Here is a 16766-nt window from a genome sequence, read left to right on the forward strand (position 1 = left end):
TTTGTTTGATTAATTTTTAAAAAACTGAAACTGTTGTTTCTGGTTTGATTTTCTTTTTAAAGAAACTGAAACTTGTTCCAGTAATGGGAACCAGCGCACATGCTGCCACTTTGGGAACTAAAGCAGGTGTTGCAAAATGTATTTCATGTGGTCAGTTTTAAAGAAGAGAACAAAGAAGCAGAACAAATTGTTTCCAAACTTGCAAGTTCTCAATAAAATAAATTATGACTTGAGAAAACAATACTAATGACTGGCTTTGGAAGCAAAGACCTAGCAATGTATTGTCTCTTGATGTTTGTGTCTTTTGCTTTATGAGTGGGGAGAATTGCTCAATTGTTTCTAATTGTCTATCCACTTGGGTTCTCTGGAATAACTTGTTTGGGATTTTTGGTAAAAATTGGGTGTGCCCCTCCTCTTTGGGGAAATTATTCACTGTTATGTTTAGAGGGTTTGGGAAGAGGAAAGAGAGGTCTATACTGCTGTAGGACTCTGGCTATCATTTGGTGTATTTGGTTGGAAAGAAATGCTATGATCATTAAAGGTGTAGCCACTTCTATTAGCATGCTTCAGAGCAGAGGGAAGTTCCTTGTTCCCTTTGGTGCTCAGAAAGTGGCTTCTTTTAGCATGTATCCCTGGAAGACTTAACAGCAGGATTGGTTGGTGGCACTACTCTCTTAGTATTTCTTGTTATTTTCTATTTTGTCATGCTGTTTTCCTTGTAATGGGGGGATTTCTTGTTCTTCCCGTTATTTTATTTTATATGTTGTTCTTCGTATTTTCATCATATAATTCTTTGCTTTGAAAAAAAAAAATGACTGAGAAAATATCACGTTTTATCTGTTTTTCTTTTTAACATGGGTTTTACGAAGTTCCACTGTGTTTTTGTTTCTCTGATTCCTCATCTCCTGACACTCTTATATTGCAGTATAAGGAAGCCATTTTGGCCTATGCAGTTCTACTCAACATGGACAAAGGCCAGGTCTGGCTTCCCCTTGACTATTATTTATTTCTGTTCTATTAAATATTCAGATAATCAAGGAGCCTCATGTGAATTTTTCCCCTCTGATCATTATGTAGGGCAGAAGGGAGAGAGCAAGTAGTAGATACATAGAGGTCACTATGGATTTTTTTTTTTTAATAAAAGAAGAATATTTATTAATCACACAAAAGATAGGAATATAAAGGACATCCTCCAACAGAGAACATAACAAAAAGAAAAATATTGACAAATTCAAGTTAACAGTGCTCTTCAATCATGCTGAATATCAGTGCCAGACTCCTTTTGAAATACTACAAAACAGGAGAACACGACAAAGTCCTGAAAATAGCAGTGCACCATAAATAGTCATTTCCAATCTCTGTTTCCAGCTTTCCATTGTGATTTAGTAGGGAAACAGGTGGTCATGGTTGTTTGCATTTTTTGTTTGTGGGTCAATTTATTGTGTATACAAAAGTACACTTGGAAGTGAGTTAATTATAATCTCTACATGAGACATTGGGGATGGTGCAGTAATTTACTACATTGCAACAAGTGGCATTTGTTGTTTATTTAGCATGGGCCATGTGTTGGTTTAGTCATGCCACATATGCATGGAGGAAAAAGGCTTTAACTAATTGGAAAATGTGGACAAATTATATTTTAAAATGTGCTCACCTCTAAATTTTTTTAGTCTCCGTCCTCTGAAACACCTTTGAGCATAACAAGAAGGAAAATCTCCAAATGTTATGACAAGTTATCCACCTAACTATATCCTTTGGCAACAAAACAAACTTTAAGGCAAGCCATAGTTCCATTATGATCGATCTTCATAGTATACACCCAACGATGTCCAACCTCATACTTATCAACAGGAAGAGGCATATCATGTAAAGCATACCTTTTCTGAATTATTTCAGCCCTCAATTCAGAATGGGATAAGGTTTCAGACCCAGACTTGAGAAGGGAAGGTGACAAGAAATCACATGGGAGAACTATAGATTTGACAAGCACAAATGCAAATACCTTCTGGACAACAGTAGGATGGTCAATATCATGGGAAGCCAGGTCATCAAGAAACCAGAAGCATAGCTTTAGGATTTGGAAGAAGCTTTACTCTATCATATTTACACCTATAAATTAGAATGATCCAGGCGTAGAAGGACCGGATGAGATGAAGACTAGGGAGGATGATGGGGCAAAGACAATAGTTGGGCCGTGGGCCAACAATCTATATCAAGCCTTAATTGCAAACAGTGAGGTAAACAAACAATAAATAACATGGTTAAAACTTATTATGAGGAAATAAGATAGCTTTAACAAATAGATGATAAATGCGGGCAACAAGAATAGAACCTAGGAAATGCTTGCAACTGTCGATCTGATGCCATGTTACAATGTTTAGTAAATTTGGAAACTCTAATGAAGCAATGACTCTCCCTCTTTATTTATAAGATATGCCATTTACATCACAATGACCATCATACCCTTACTAACTTATACTAAGATATAGTTCCATGGAGGTTTTTGCTCAATGGAGATGAAATTAGAGGAGGAATAGAATCTAAGCTAGAATTTAAGGAAATAGGATTTAATATATAGGTTTCAAGATTAGTAGAAACAAGTTGGAAATATTGAATGCAATTTTAGTAATTATATAAGAAAAAATGAAGAAAAGGTTTATCTTGGTAGTAATAGCACATTGTATTACCTCTATACAAGTAGGAGAAATTGAGGATGTGATGCACAAGGTTAAAGCATGCTGGTTAAAATGGAGAAACACTTTTGCTAGCCATGAAAAAAGAAAGGAATTTCTACAGTGCGGTTATCGATAAGCTAAGTTATATGGTTCTAATGTTATGTAGTTAAGAACAAAGATAGGAAAAATTATTGTACCTGAAATGAGGATATTAAAATGGATGAATGTTGTCCTAAAAGATGAGTTGAGGAATGAACGGTTCCATAAGAGTTATGTGCTACATAAATAGAAGAAAAAATAAGAAGGGTGTTATGGATTGTTTGGGCACTAATTACATTGACTAGATGCTGCACTAGTGAGAAAGAGTGATTTAACTGATATTTGTGGTTGCAATTGGAGGATTTGTAGACATAAAATAACTTGGATGTAGGTAGTAAGAAAGGATTTGGCAGCACTTCAATTTTCAAATAATGTTGTCCTAGATAAAGCAGAATGGTGGAGAACTATTTATGTAGTTAATCCCACCTAGTGTGACTAAGGCTTTGGTGATGGTGGTGTTGAACAATATTTCAGTTACCGATGATAATATTATTTAATTTTTTGTAAATACTTTTCTTGGTTGTTTTAGATATTTAAAATTGTAATAACTATCGTGAAATTAAACTTGTGTCATATAATGAAATTGTGGGAAAAGGTAGTTAAGCAAAAATTAAGGTTTTAAATCATTGCGATAGAAAATCAATTTTGTTTTATGTTTGGGGGGGTTCTACTACAGAATCTTATCTTTTAATAAGATTAATAGAAAAGTTTAACGAAAGAAGAGGGACTTGCATATGGTATTTTGTCGAGTTAGAGTAAACGTATAATAGGGTATATAGGAAAGTTCTATTGGTGAGTCTTATAAAAAAATGGATGTATGTAGTAGGTATAATATTGTCATTATGGATATGTATGGTGGAGTAAATGACTAGTGTTATGACTACAAGTGGAGAGATTAGGGAATTTCCAATCATGATAGGCGTACATCAAAGAATTACATGTGGAGAGGTTAGGGGATTTCCAATCATAATATGCGTAGATCAAGAATCTGCTTTAAGCCCTTATCTTTTTGCTCTAGTGATGGATGAACTCACTAAGAGTATCCAAAATAAGGTTTTATGGTATATGTTATTTGCAGATGATATTGTCTTGATCAAGGTCTTAAATTTCGATTTCGACTCAAATTTCGAAGCTCCAAAAGTATGAAAATTTCGATGGAAATTTCGATTTCGATTCAATTTGAAAAAATAACGGAAATTAGTAGTAAAGCATGAAATTCTTTGTGAAACTTTAGAAATGGTTAACAAACGTAATAATATAAGTTTTAGGACTAATATATTACAAATTAAATACATCTTTGTTTTGTATGAGGTGGAAAAGTTGTAAAATAGTATGTGTATCAAACATATTTGTAAGATAATGCACATTAAACATATTCAGTTAATACAAATGAAATTCATAAATAATTTAAATATTATTTCTTATACAAATAATGATAATGTAGACATAAATGGCTAAATAAAATGTTACTATAAGCTTATTTTTCCATATAATTTCAAAAGAACTTGTAATAATCTTTTGTTTCGATAAAATAAATAATATAAATTAAAAGAGAAATTTCACTTCACTCTTAAATCTCTTAAATCTCTCATTTGAATTCTGATAAAATTTCATTGTATAGTTAAGATTTCGACAAATTTCGAGATTTCGACAAATTTTAGATGATTCTTTAAGATTTCGATGGAAATTATGCAAGACGGAAATCGATTGCCATTTTGATTTCGAGGGTGATGGAAATCAAAAATTTCAACGGAAATTTCGACAATTTCGTGGAAATTTAAGACCATGGTCTTGATTAATGAAACTAGTGGTGGAGTAGAATCTGAGTTAAAATTAGGCAGCGAAGCTTTAGAATCTAGAAGTTTCAGGATAAATAGAAAGAAAAAAAAAGGAATATATATGAAATGTAATTTTAGTCATAATAGGAGGAATATTGGAAAAAAGTTTAAATTTGATGGTCAAAAAATCAATAGCACTAGTAGATTTTGATACCTTGGATCTATTACACAAGTTGAAAGAGAAATTGAAGATGTAACACATATAATTAAAGCAAGTCGGGCAAAAAGGAGAAGTGTTTCAAGTGTGCCGTGTAATTGTAGATTTTGATTCTTTGGATCTATTACACAAGTTGAAAGAGAAATTGAAGATGTAACACATAAGTAAAGCAAGTTGGGCAAAAAGGAGAAGTGTTTCAAGTGTGCCGTGTAGTTGTAGAATACCCTTAAAATTCAAAGGGAAAGTTCTATTGGAGTTATAAGACCAGGTATGCTGTATGGATCAGAATGTTGGCGACTAAGAAACAACATATCCAAAAAGTAAAAGTTGCCAAGATAAGAATGCTAAGATGGATGAGTGGTATAATGTTAGAAGATAAATTAAGGAATGAACATATTCACAATAAGTTATGTGTAACTTCTATGGAAATAAAGATAAGATAGGGATGGCTCAGATGATTTGCACACCCACAACATAGGCCAAATAGTGCGTCATTAAGGAAGAGTGAGCTAGTAAATGTGAGGGGTAGTAGAAGTGGTAGAGGTAGAGCTAAAATAACTTGCAATGAAATAGTAAGGATTTAATAGCCTTGAACTTGTTGGAGGAACTTGCTATAAATTGGCATAAAATGATTCATGTAGCTAACCCCCACAAAGTGGGACTTGAGGCTTGGTTTGTTGCTGTTGTACATTTCTTGGTTGCTTTGATCTTATTAGTTACTTTAGTGAATGTAAAACATGCAGATTATAGAAGATGATCCAAGTCAAGAGGGCTTTGGTGTACGAAACAAACTTCTTTGAACTTCGCCTTTGTAAACCATGCTATGTAGATATAGCATGATTTTTGAGTTGAAGCAAAGTAACTTTTTTTCCAACTTGACAATGAAACAATTTAAAAAAAATACATTTATCACTTTGAAGAACAAGTTATATCAATAGGTTTCTTTACACTATTATGTCAACTGATAGATGGGCCATTTCTAGCAACAAGGACTCAAAGGTTTACATGCAGAATGCTTATATATTAGCCATATGAATTCAGATCGTTTGTTTCGACACATACCATTCAAAAATCAAATTTATGGATCTGAAAATTTTCTTGTTATTCTATTGCTTTTATTTTGATACAAAGCTTTGAAAAAATTGACTTGACATTCAATAAGTTTGCCACTTTGAAGCAAAAAGGATCTTTGTCCTTTTCTTCTTTGTTTTTTATGATCTAAAGTCTAATGTGTTCGAAAATCCTAGCCTGATTTACATTATATGTGAGCTTTGACTATGAGCGAATTTTATATGAATTGGATTAAAGAACTTGTTATAGAAAAGAAAAAAAAAATTAAAGACCTCGAGGCAAGCTGTCCAATCAAAAAAGGAAAAAAGAAATGCTACCAAATAGGCACTGTGTCACAGACTCCCCAAATAGGACTCGATTAATGGTCGCGCGGGCACTCATTGAGAGCTCCCCCCCCCCCCCTCCCCCCGATGAGTCAGCCTATAGTCACACATGCAAGCCTGCAAACACAAGCACCAAATAAGTCTCAAGATCCATGAGTAAGCACTCGTTGAGAGCTCCCCCCCCCCCCCCCCTCCCCGATGAGTCGGCCAATAGTCCCATATGCAAGCTTGCAAACACGAGCACCAAATAAGTCCCAAGATCCATGAGAAACTAGGAACGACAGGATATCACCGAAGGAAGACATTCATATACAAGGAATATTAATAAAGCAATAAGATAAATCCCAATCCAAGGCAATAAAACACCATAATGAAAAAGAACTACTTGTTTTATTCACATCCAGAAGGATAACCATACAAACATAACATAAGAAAACAAAGATTCATTATAATAAATCCCTAGAGAATAAAGTTAGAGTAGTCTCTCCCCCCCCCCCCGCCCCCCCCCCCCCCCCCCCTCCCCGGCCATTTACCCCATTACATTGTCACTCCATAACATCCTCCCCCTTATTTTGTTGACGTCTTTGTTGATTTTCTGTAGAAGGACTCTTCAATCTTTTGATGTTGGTGTCATCTTGGAATTTATGAAATCTTCAATATTCTATGTGGCATGCTGGAGGTTTTCTGCCTCCCAATTGTTCTCTTCTTCTTCCAGTCCTATCCACTTAACCAGATATTGTTGTTGTTGACAACCGTCTTCGTTGACAACTCTTTCTGCAAGGATCTCCTGGACATCTCTGTTTACCGTCTGCCTTCTGGAAATTATTGATCTCCTTAATTTTTGTCGGTGCGGATTTGCTCCATCAACGTGGAATGGCTTTAAGTGGCTGACATTATTAGAGAAATATCTACACATTCCATCTATAAATTATTGTACAGTTATTATAGAGCAGATATTTAGGCATTACCTTCCATCTATCAATTATTGTATTGTTATTATAGAGCATATATTTAGGAGTAATTTGGGATCTTGTTCCCTTTCTCATGTATTATATACAATTTGTTATGTTGAATATTGAATATAGAAAAAAGTCTGATGCGAACCTCAATCGACACGCGTTGAGACCCAGCAAACAATGTTGGAATGCTTGCCCAAGAAAGCTAAAATTCAGATTTTTGGATAGATATGAATGGTAGACCTCGACCCGTTGTTTACGACAAACAAGAACTTTGGTATATATGACCTCAACCCGTTGTTTGGTGCGAAACACGAACCTTGGTATAAGGAAGACGCCACAAACGGTGGTGGAAAGCCGTTTGATAAGTCATTGGTGAACGCCACGGGAAATCCCGATAAGTTCGAAAAGTTCTTCAAAAGAACCAAGAAGAAACAAAGCCTCAATGCCTCACATTTTTATTCTCTTCCTTTCCTTCTTACAATGGTGAGATATATATAGCTAGTATGGGAGACAAGGACATTAAACACTTAACAATTCCCACACAAACATGGGAGACAAGAACATTAAATACTTAACAATTCCCATACAAACATGGGAGACAAGGACATTAAATATTTAGCAATTCCCATACAAACATGGGAGACAAGGACATTAAATATTTAGCAATTCCTTGTCTCCCATGTTTGTATGGGAATTGTTAAGTATTTAATGTTCTTGTCTCCCATGTTTGTGTGGGAATTGTTAAGTGTTTAATGTCCTTGTCTCCCATACTAGCTATATATATCTCACCATTGTAAGAAGGAAAGGAATAGAATAAAAATGTGAGGCATTGAGGCTTTGTTTCTTCTTGCGCGTTGATTGAGGTTCGCATCATTTGGTATCAGAGCTTAGGCACTAAAATCAGGTTTACTATCTTTTATCTTATGTTTTGTTTCATTACGTGTAGCAAGTTGGAAAGAAAAAAAAAAAAGATACGTCAGAAAAGAAAAAAAAAAGAAGAAGAAGGAGACAGTCAAAAAGAAAAGAAAGCAAAAAGAATTTTTTTTTTTTTTCCTACTCCTTTGATTCGTTGTTTCTACAATATTTTCTTGTCTTATTGGTTTAATATTACATGGAATGGATTCGAGGTCGAATCCTTTTGAAGAGTGGGGGAATGATGAGAATCAATAAGCACCATGGAAGGATCCATTACATGTTTTAGTTGGGCCTCTCATTAGAGCGAGATCCTAGAACATCAAAGAAATACTTCACGGGCTGATTCAAGATATTTGGGCTTATTCAAAAATGGGGCACTCCAAGCATGGCCCAAAGAAAGATGAAGACTTACTAAACTGAATTCAAGTTTGTGATGGAGCTAATCTTGCTTAATGGCTCTAATCTCCTTATTAATAATTGTGTGCTAATTCAAATATGGGATTTGACTTAAAGGTGTATTGCAAGGCAACTTAGCTTGCATAGATTTTTAGTAAGTTGTGAGAGTCATTAATGTGTCTTGTAAGTTGGTATATTTAATGTCCTTGTCTCCTATGTTTGTATGGGAATTGCTAAATATTTAATGTCCTTGTCTCCCATGTTTGTATGGGAATTGCTAAGTATTTAATGTTCTTGTCTCCCATATTTGTGTGGGAATTGTTAAGTGTTTAATGTCCTTGTCTCCCATACTAGCTATATATATCTCACCATTGTAAGAAGGAAAGGAAGAGAATAAAAATGTGAGGCATTGAGGCTTTGTTTCTTCTTGGTTCTTTTGAAGAACTTTTCGAACTTATTGGGATTTCCCGTGGCGTTCACCAATGACTTATCAAACGGCTTTCCACCACCGTTTGTGGCGTCTTCCTTATACCAAGGTTCGTGTTTCGCACCAAACAACGGGTTGAGGTCATATATACCAAAGTTCTTGTTTGTCGTAAACAACGGGTCGAGGTCTACCATTCATATCTATCCAAAAATCTGAATTTTAGCTTTCTTGGGCAAGCATTCCAACATTGTTTGCTGGGTCTCAACGCGTGTCGATTGAGGTTCGCATCAAAGTCTTTCTTCAATTTTAACATGGTATCAGAGCAGGTTCCCTGCGTATATTTTTTTCAATACCGTTTGAATTTTTTTTTTTTTCTGCAATCATGTCTAACATCACATCTCCGGAGGTCTCCTCCTCCAATCTAACATCCCCATCAATTCTGGATGTGTCTTCTCCGTATTTTGTCCATTTTGCTGATCACTTAGGTGCTATCCTCGTCTCCACTCTTCTCAATGGTGACAATTATCCTACATGGAAGAGGGCTATGAAAATGGCCTTGAATGCCAAAAATAAATTTGGTTTGTTAATGGTACCCTTCCTAAACCAACGTCCTCCTCAGCAGAAACTCATTTGTGGGAACGTTGCAGTGATATGATCTTATCATGGATCCTCAACTCCATTGATAAATCCATTGTTCACACCCTGATCTATCATGAATGTCCCCGTGATGTTGAGGATCGTTTCTCTCAAAGCAACAATCCTAGAATTTTCAAGTTGAAGCATGGCATTGCTACTCTTACCCAATGCTCCATGACCATCTTTGTGTGTTTTACAACACTTAAAGATCATTAGGATGAACTCGTCATGCTTGTCTCCACACCACAATGCACTTGTGGCGTCTTAAAAGAATTAATTCAAATGCAAGACACTAAGCATGTTTTTCAGTTTTTGATGGGGCTACATGACTCATATGCTTCCATCCGTAGCCAATTTTGGCCATGGATCCTTTACCTTCCGTTACCAAGGTCTATTCAATTTTGCATCAAGAAGAGAAGCAGCACCTTCTTCATATCTCTAGTGTTCCAACCGAATCTGCTGCCATGGCAGTTCCTCGTAATTTTTCTCATTCTCTTGATAGCAAGGGGTGAGGGCGTGGTTGTCCAAAATGTGACCACCGTGGCCGTGATGGTCATTGGAAAGCACACTATTATAGGTTACATGTTTATCCCAACAACAAGTCTTAATCTCGTGGAACACCCAATAGAAAATCTAGTTCTTCAACGGCTGCAAATATTGTCACAAGTTCTTCAACTTCTTCTGAGATTGCTATCCCTAGTCTCACTAGCGAACAATACCGTCAACTCCTGGATCTTTTATCGCCCTCGAACACCAACTCTGCCAATTTTGCTGGTAACCTTGCCTCTTGTCATTTTGTTTCTTTTTCTATACTGAATGGATTGTTGATTCAGGTGCCTCAGATCATATGACTTCCAATTTGTCTTTTCTTGATAATGTTCAACTTCTTAATCAACCATGCCCCATTAAGTTTCCAAATGGTGACATTGTTCCTATGACGCATATCGGCACTATGCATTTTTCTCTTCATCTCTCTCTTTCAAATGTTCTTTATGTGCATTCATTTGAATTTAATTTATTGTCCATCAACAAACTCACCACTGATCTCAATTGTGTTGCTATATTTTTTCCTACCTTTTGTGTTTTTCAGGACCTATCAATGAGGAGGCTAATTGTAACGGGTGAAGTACGGGATGGACTTTACCACTATATACCTCTCTTCGTCTCAGTTTTCCACTCTCAGCGTGATTTTGACACTATTCTTTGGCATCAACATCTTGGTCACCCTTCTATTTTATGTATTCCGAAAACTTTAAATATTTCTTGTTCTCATTTGCCTTGTGATGTTTGTGCTAGAGCAAAACACACTTGTTTACCTTTTTCTTTGAATACAAATAAGAGCACATTTTGTTTTAATCGGATTTATTGTGACATATGGGGTGGTTATCCTACAGCTTCACTTTCTGTTGCACATTAGTTTTTAACAATTGTGGATGACTATTCGCCTAATACATGGGTCTATCTTATGCACATGAAATCTGATAATTTCACTTGCCTTAAAAATTTTTGCACCATGATTAAAAATCAATTCAATGACACTATTAAGCATGTGCGCACTAATAATGGTAAAGAATTTCTATCCAATCCGCTTCAAACCTTTTTTCACGATCAAGGCATTATTCACGAGCACACATGTGTGGATACACCTCAACAGAATGGCGTTTCCGACTGTAAACATCACCATCTTTTTAATGTGGCTCGGTGTTTACGTTTTCAAGCCAATCCTCCTATCTCTTTTTGGGGTGGATGCATTCTCATAGCCACTTATTTAGTTAACCGCACTCCTTCACCAAACCTCACTCATAAGTCACCTTTTGAATTTCTTTTTCAGAAACCACCATCGTATACTTGCTTGCGAGTGTTTGGGTGTTTGTGCTATGCCCAAATTGCTCGCCAACATCGCGATAAATTCTCTCCTCGTGCTCTTCGATGTGTTTTCTTAGGCTATCCTGCTCATCATAAGGCTTATCGTGTATATGATCTTTAAAACAAAAAAATTTTCATTTCTCGTGATGTCACTTTTGAAGAAAATATTTTTCCCTATCATCTCATACCTCCAAATCCTCCATCTTCTCTAGTCCTTCCCCTTCCTATTCCTGATATCCACCCTTCCTACACTTTACCTACCCAACCAAACACACCTACCCCTAGTCCCTCATCTCTCCCTCCTTCTCTCTTGGTATCCTCACCGACACCCTCACCCTCTTCCCCACCACCCCCTCCACCCATCTCTTCACGGCCAAAACGAGCTGTCACACATCCCTCTTACTTGGACAATTATATATGTCCTCTTTTACCAAAGTCCTCCACGGCTTCACAAGTTTCAAGATCTTCCTCAGGTATAGTTCACTAACTCTCCTCTTTTTAATCTTATCATCATTTTTCTAATCAACATTTGGCTTTTCTTTCTGTTATGTCCCAATATCCCAAACCCACCTCATATTTTCAAACTGTGCTACATCCACATTGGCGTGATGCCATGGTTGCTGAAATCCAAGCCTTAGAAGTCAATTATACTTGGATTCTTCAACACCTTCCACTTCGTTAAAAACCAATTGACTGGAAGTGGGTGTTCAAAACAAAAATTCGGGCCGATGGATCCATAAAAGTGACACAAAGCTTGCTTGGTGGCCAAGGGCTACACTCGGGTAAAAGGTTTGGATTATCATGATACTTTTGCTCATGTTACTAAACTAGTTACTGTTAGATGTGTTCTTGCAGTGGCTGCAGCTCAAAATTGGCATCTCCTTCAATTGGACGTCAATGATGCTTTTCTCCACGGTGACCTAGATGAGGAGGTTTATATGACCCCTCTACTAGGTTATTGCAAACAGGGGGAGACTCGTGTTTGTCGTCTTCAAAAATCACTCTATGGTCTTAAGCAAGCCTCTCGCAATTGGTTTTCTAAATTATCTTCTGTTTTACTTGCTGAGGATTTCACCCAATCTCAGGCCGATCACTCTTTCTTCACCCACTCTCGGGGTCAGTCTTTTACTCTCACATTTGTTTATGTTGATGACATTCTCATGACAGGCAATGATTTTTCCGATATTAGCGATTTCAAAGTCATGCTTGCTCAAAAATTCAAACTCAATGATCTTGGCAAATTGAAATATTTTCTTGGCCTCGAAGTTGCTCACTCTTCTACTGGCATATTTCTTAATCAACGAAAATATGCTCTTGACATCCTCACTGATAGCGGTCATTTTTTGTGCTCGTCCTGCCAACTTTCCTATAGAACAAAACCTCAAGCTCAATAATACTGATGGTGATCTTCTCTCTAATCCAAGCTCTTTTCGACAACTCGTTGGACGTTTGATATATCTCACCATTACTAGTCCCGACATTGTATTTCCAGTCAACATTCTAAGCCAATTTATGCACCAGCCCAGACAACCATATTATGATGCTACTGTACGTGTTCTTCGATACATTAAGGCATCTGCAGGCCAAGACTTATTTTTTCCTACTGCCTCTTCAAGTCTCGGCCTATTCTGATTCGGACTGGGCTAGTTGTCCCCTCACTCGCTGCTCCACCACCGGTTTTTTCATTCAGTTGGGCACTAGCCCCATTTCCTGGAGCACTAAGAAACAAATTGCAGTTTCTTGCTCCTCCGCCAAAGCTGAGTATTAGGCACTTGCTTCCATTACTTGTGAATTTACATGGCTCAAAACTCTTTTAAATGATCTTGGTGTACCGCATTCCCAAGCTATGCTATTATATTGTGACAACCAAGCGGCGACATTGCCCAGAATCTTGTTTTTCACGAACGTACAAAATATATAGAAATTGATTGTTATGTTCGTGAAAAGTTACGGGTTGACCTCCTCTTCACTAAGCACATTCCTACTCACAGTCAGCTTGCCGATATCTTCACCAAAGCTTTGGGTCGTGAGCCTTTCCAAAACTTATCACGCAAGTTGGGCATTACGGATCTCCATGCTCTAAGTTGAGGGAGAGTATTAGAGAAATATCTACACCTTCCATCTATAAATTATTGTATAGTTATTATAGAGCAAATATTTAGGCATTATCTTCCATCTATCAATTATTGTACAGTTATTATAGAGCAGATATTTAGGAGTAATTTGGAATCTTGTTCCCTTTCTCATGTACCATATACAACTTGTTACGTTGAATATTGAATATAGAAAAAAGTCTTTCTTCAATTTTAACAGACATGAAACACCGAATGGACTGGTCGTTTATGGCTTTTCATCCACTCTGGTTGTTTAAGTCGATAGGATGCGTGTCCCACCTTTTAGAACACCTTGATTGGACCTTCATATCAACGTGTAGATCTTTGCCACAAAGAAATCAAAATGTCTCTGGTGGCACTTTTATAAGAACCAGGTCTCTAGCTTCAAATTGTTGTGGTCGTCGTCCTTTGTCTGCCACCGACCCTCGGAGTTTCAAGCATGTTGTCTCAAGAGCCTCAATGCACTCTATCTTTCCAAACTTGTTTCTCATGTTACCATTCATGATGCTTGCACACACACAGTGCTCTGATACCAACTGTCACGAACCCCCAATATAGGACTCAATTAAGGGTCGCACGGCACTCGTTGAGAGCTTACCCCCCCCCCCCCCCCCCCCACCTCTGGGCGATGAGTCGGCCAATAGTCACACGTTCAAGCTTGCAAACATGAGCTCCAGATAAGTCCCAAGATCCATGAGAAACTAGGAACAATAGGATATCACACGATCAAGACATTCATATACAAGGAGTATTAATAAAGCAATAAGATACAATCCAAACCAAGGCAACAAAACACCATAATGAAAAGGACTACTTGTTTTATTCACATCCAAGAGGATAACCATACAAACATAACACAGGCAAACAAAGATTCATTATAATAAATCCCTGGAGAATACAGTTAGAGCAGTCTCACTCTTTCTTATTTACCCCATTTCATTGTCACTCCCTAACACACTGCATTATACTCACTTTTCTGAAACTCAAGTTAATTGCCTTTGTTAGACAACTAGAATCACTTAATTAACTTTTGATGGACACCAACTCTGTGCTGACCTATCTTTAAACCATTTGTTACTGGGTCCTTGGGTTTTATGCAATTTGCAGGGTGTTCTTGTTTCTTGATTTCTTTCAAAATGCTTCTCTGCATTCATAGTTAGCAACATACCTGCTGCGTTGGAACATTAGTTGGGAACTTGTCTTTCCATTTGATTTTTATATGCATTTTTTAAAATTTATTTTTTGAAATAGTGAATCCTATAGGACTACTGTGGTAATTGTAAATTTGTCGTGATAAAATCTTCAACTTAGTTTGTTTTAATTCTGAAAACTGGTCACTTGGTTGAATAGAAAAATCGCAATTATGCAAGTCTTGGTGACTGATTGTGCTTCACTGAATAAATCCCCAAAAATTGTTTGGATTGTAGGCTGCTTCTCACCAAAGTATAGGGGACAAATGTGAGATATTCATGTACAATGTGTTTAAAAAGAAGGTACGAATGAGGATTTTTTTCCACAATAATCCACAATAACTATGCATTCATTGATAGCTGGGCTCAATTGTTTGCAGGTTGAAATGCCTATCAACGAGGCAATGGGTACATTGACGAGGCTGGGTCTGGTGACAGAGTCACATATTGATGGACAGATCAGAGTGCAGGCTATTCCCAGTCCTGAGGCATATGAGGCCCTCAAACAGCGTTGGAATAGTTTGCTTAATTAATTTCGATTCATGTCCTCAAACTTTTATTTTTTGCTTCAGCTGTATATATAATTGTAAATATAAATATAAATAAACTTTGAATATTCCACTACCAAATTGTTCTACCAAATTTTCCTTGCAGCTACCTGAGCTGTATGATTTTCTTGCTCGACAGGGTAATCACCCTCATCCTAGTTCTGTTTCTTCCTTGGGTAAAATTAAGTAGAGCAGAATGATCAGTGCAACCATAGCACTCACATCAGGGAGTTGGCAACAACTAAACTGGCCTCATGGCATCCTAACATCCTAAAGTTCAAATCCCCACGCTCATGCCGTTTGTGCTATAATCTAAGAAACCAGAAGTTTCCGGGGAATTCATTAGAGAAATGTTTCCAATAAAAATGGTTTGTTCTTGTATATATCTATTGGTTTTTCAAATTAATCCCGCATATACATATAATTCAGAAGAATATGTGAGTGATTTATGCACAGCATTTCTCTCTTTTATCAATGACTACCAATTGCTGATTCTGATTACCTTGCGAAAAATAGGGAAAACTAAACCCTCTCAAGGGCTCGATAAGCATAAGCCTTTTCTATTAGTCGTCAAAAAAAAAAGGGCAGAAAGGAACGAGATCTTTTATGCAGGCCTATTATCTTTGCTCAAGGACTATGGCAACTTCAGCTCAAAAAAGCTCTGGCATATTTGCGTCCGAGGGAAAAAGGGAGAGTAACGTAGGGGTTGGGGACTGCTTGCATTGTTACTGTTGCATCCATGGGCTCCTGATCCTCTTCTTATGTTATTCACCATTTCTGTGTTTTATGTTTCTCTTAACAAGATTTTTTATTAAGAAAAAGTGTTTTTTTAAATGATATTAACCGTTCATAATTTTTTCTTGTTGACCCTCCTTTTTTTTTTTTTTTTTTTTTTTTTTTTTTTTTTTTTTTTGGTGTGTTTGCGGTTGGGGATTCTAAGTACTAGGTTTTTGAGAAAAAAGGTCAGGAACATATATCAAAGGGAGATACAGCGGAAAAGCATTTTAAAAGCCTACACAAAAAAAATATTGGTTTATTATAAGTAGCAATGATAACATGTTTAATTGGTGGTAGAATATAATGAGTGTACAACAATAATAACAAAATCAAGTCTAGTCCCACTGGATGGGATTAGTTATATGAATCATTTTTTGTCAATTTATGCGATCATGAATCATTTCTTTTGATAGATTCAGGAATATTAAATCCTTACTATTTCCTGTCAAGTTATTTTAGGTCTACTCCTACCTATTCTACTGCCTCTCATGGTAATTAAGTCACTCTTTCTCACAGGTGTATTATGTGGCCTACGTTGCAAGTGTCCATACCATGTGAGTCGTCCCTCCCTTATCTTATCTTCTATAGGAGTTACACCTAATTTATCACGAATATGTTCATTCCTTAATTTTTCTTTTAATGTTATACCACTCATCCATCTAAGCATTCTCATCAACTTTTACTTTTTGGATATTATGTTTTTTCACTGCCCAACATTCTGATTCATATAGTATAATTGGTCTTATAGCTACCCTATAAAACTTTCATTTCAATT

At 36.6% G+C, this 16766-nt stretch overlaps 1 protein-coding gene across 1 annotated transcript in view; it reads left to right on the plus strand.

Moving 5' to 3' along the window:
- Positions 1-15290, plus strand: part of LOC131155747 (uncharacterized) — a 136370-nt gene extending 121080 nt beyond the window's left edge. Inside the window, exons 12-14 of the mRNA XM_058109127.1 lie at positions 926-979; positions 14904-14969; positions 15047-15290. Coding sequence (XP_057965110.1) covers positions 926-979; positions 14904-14969; positions 15047-15199 — 273 coding nt within the window. The 3' untranslated portion in view covers positions 15200-15290. The remainder of the gene's footprint in view (positions 1-925; positions 980-14903; positions 14970-15046) is intronic.
- The last annotated feature ends 1476 nt before the right edge of the window (positions 15291-16766 follow it).

This window comes from Malania oleifera, chromosome 5 (assembly GCF_029873635.1).
Source record: "Malania oleifera isolate guangnan ecotype guangnan chromosome 5, ASM2987363v1, whole genome shotgun sequence".
Classification (NCBI taxonomy): Eukaryota; Viridiplantae; Streptophyta; class Magnoliopsida; order Santalales; family Ximeniaceae; genus Malania; species Malania oleifera.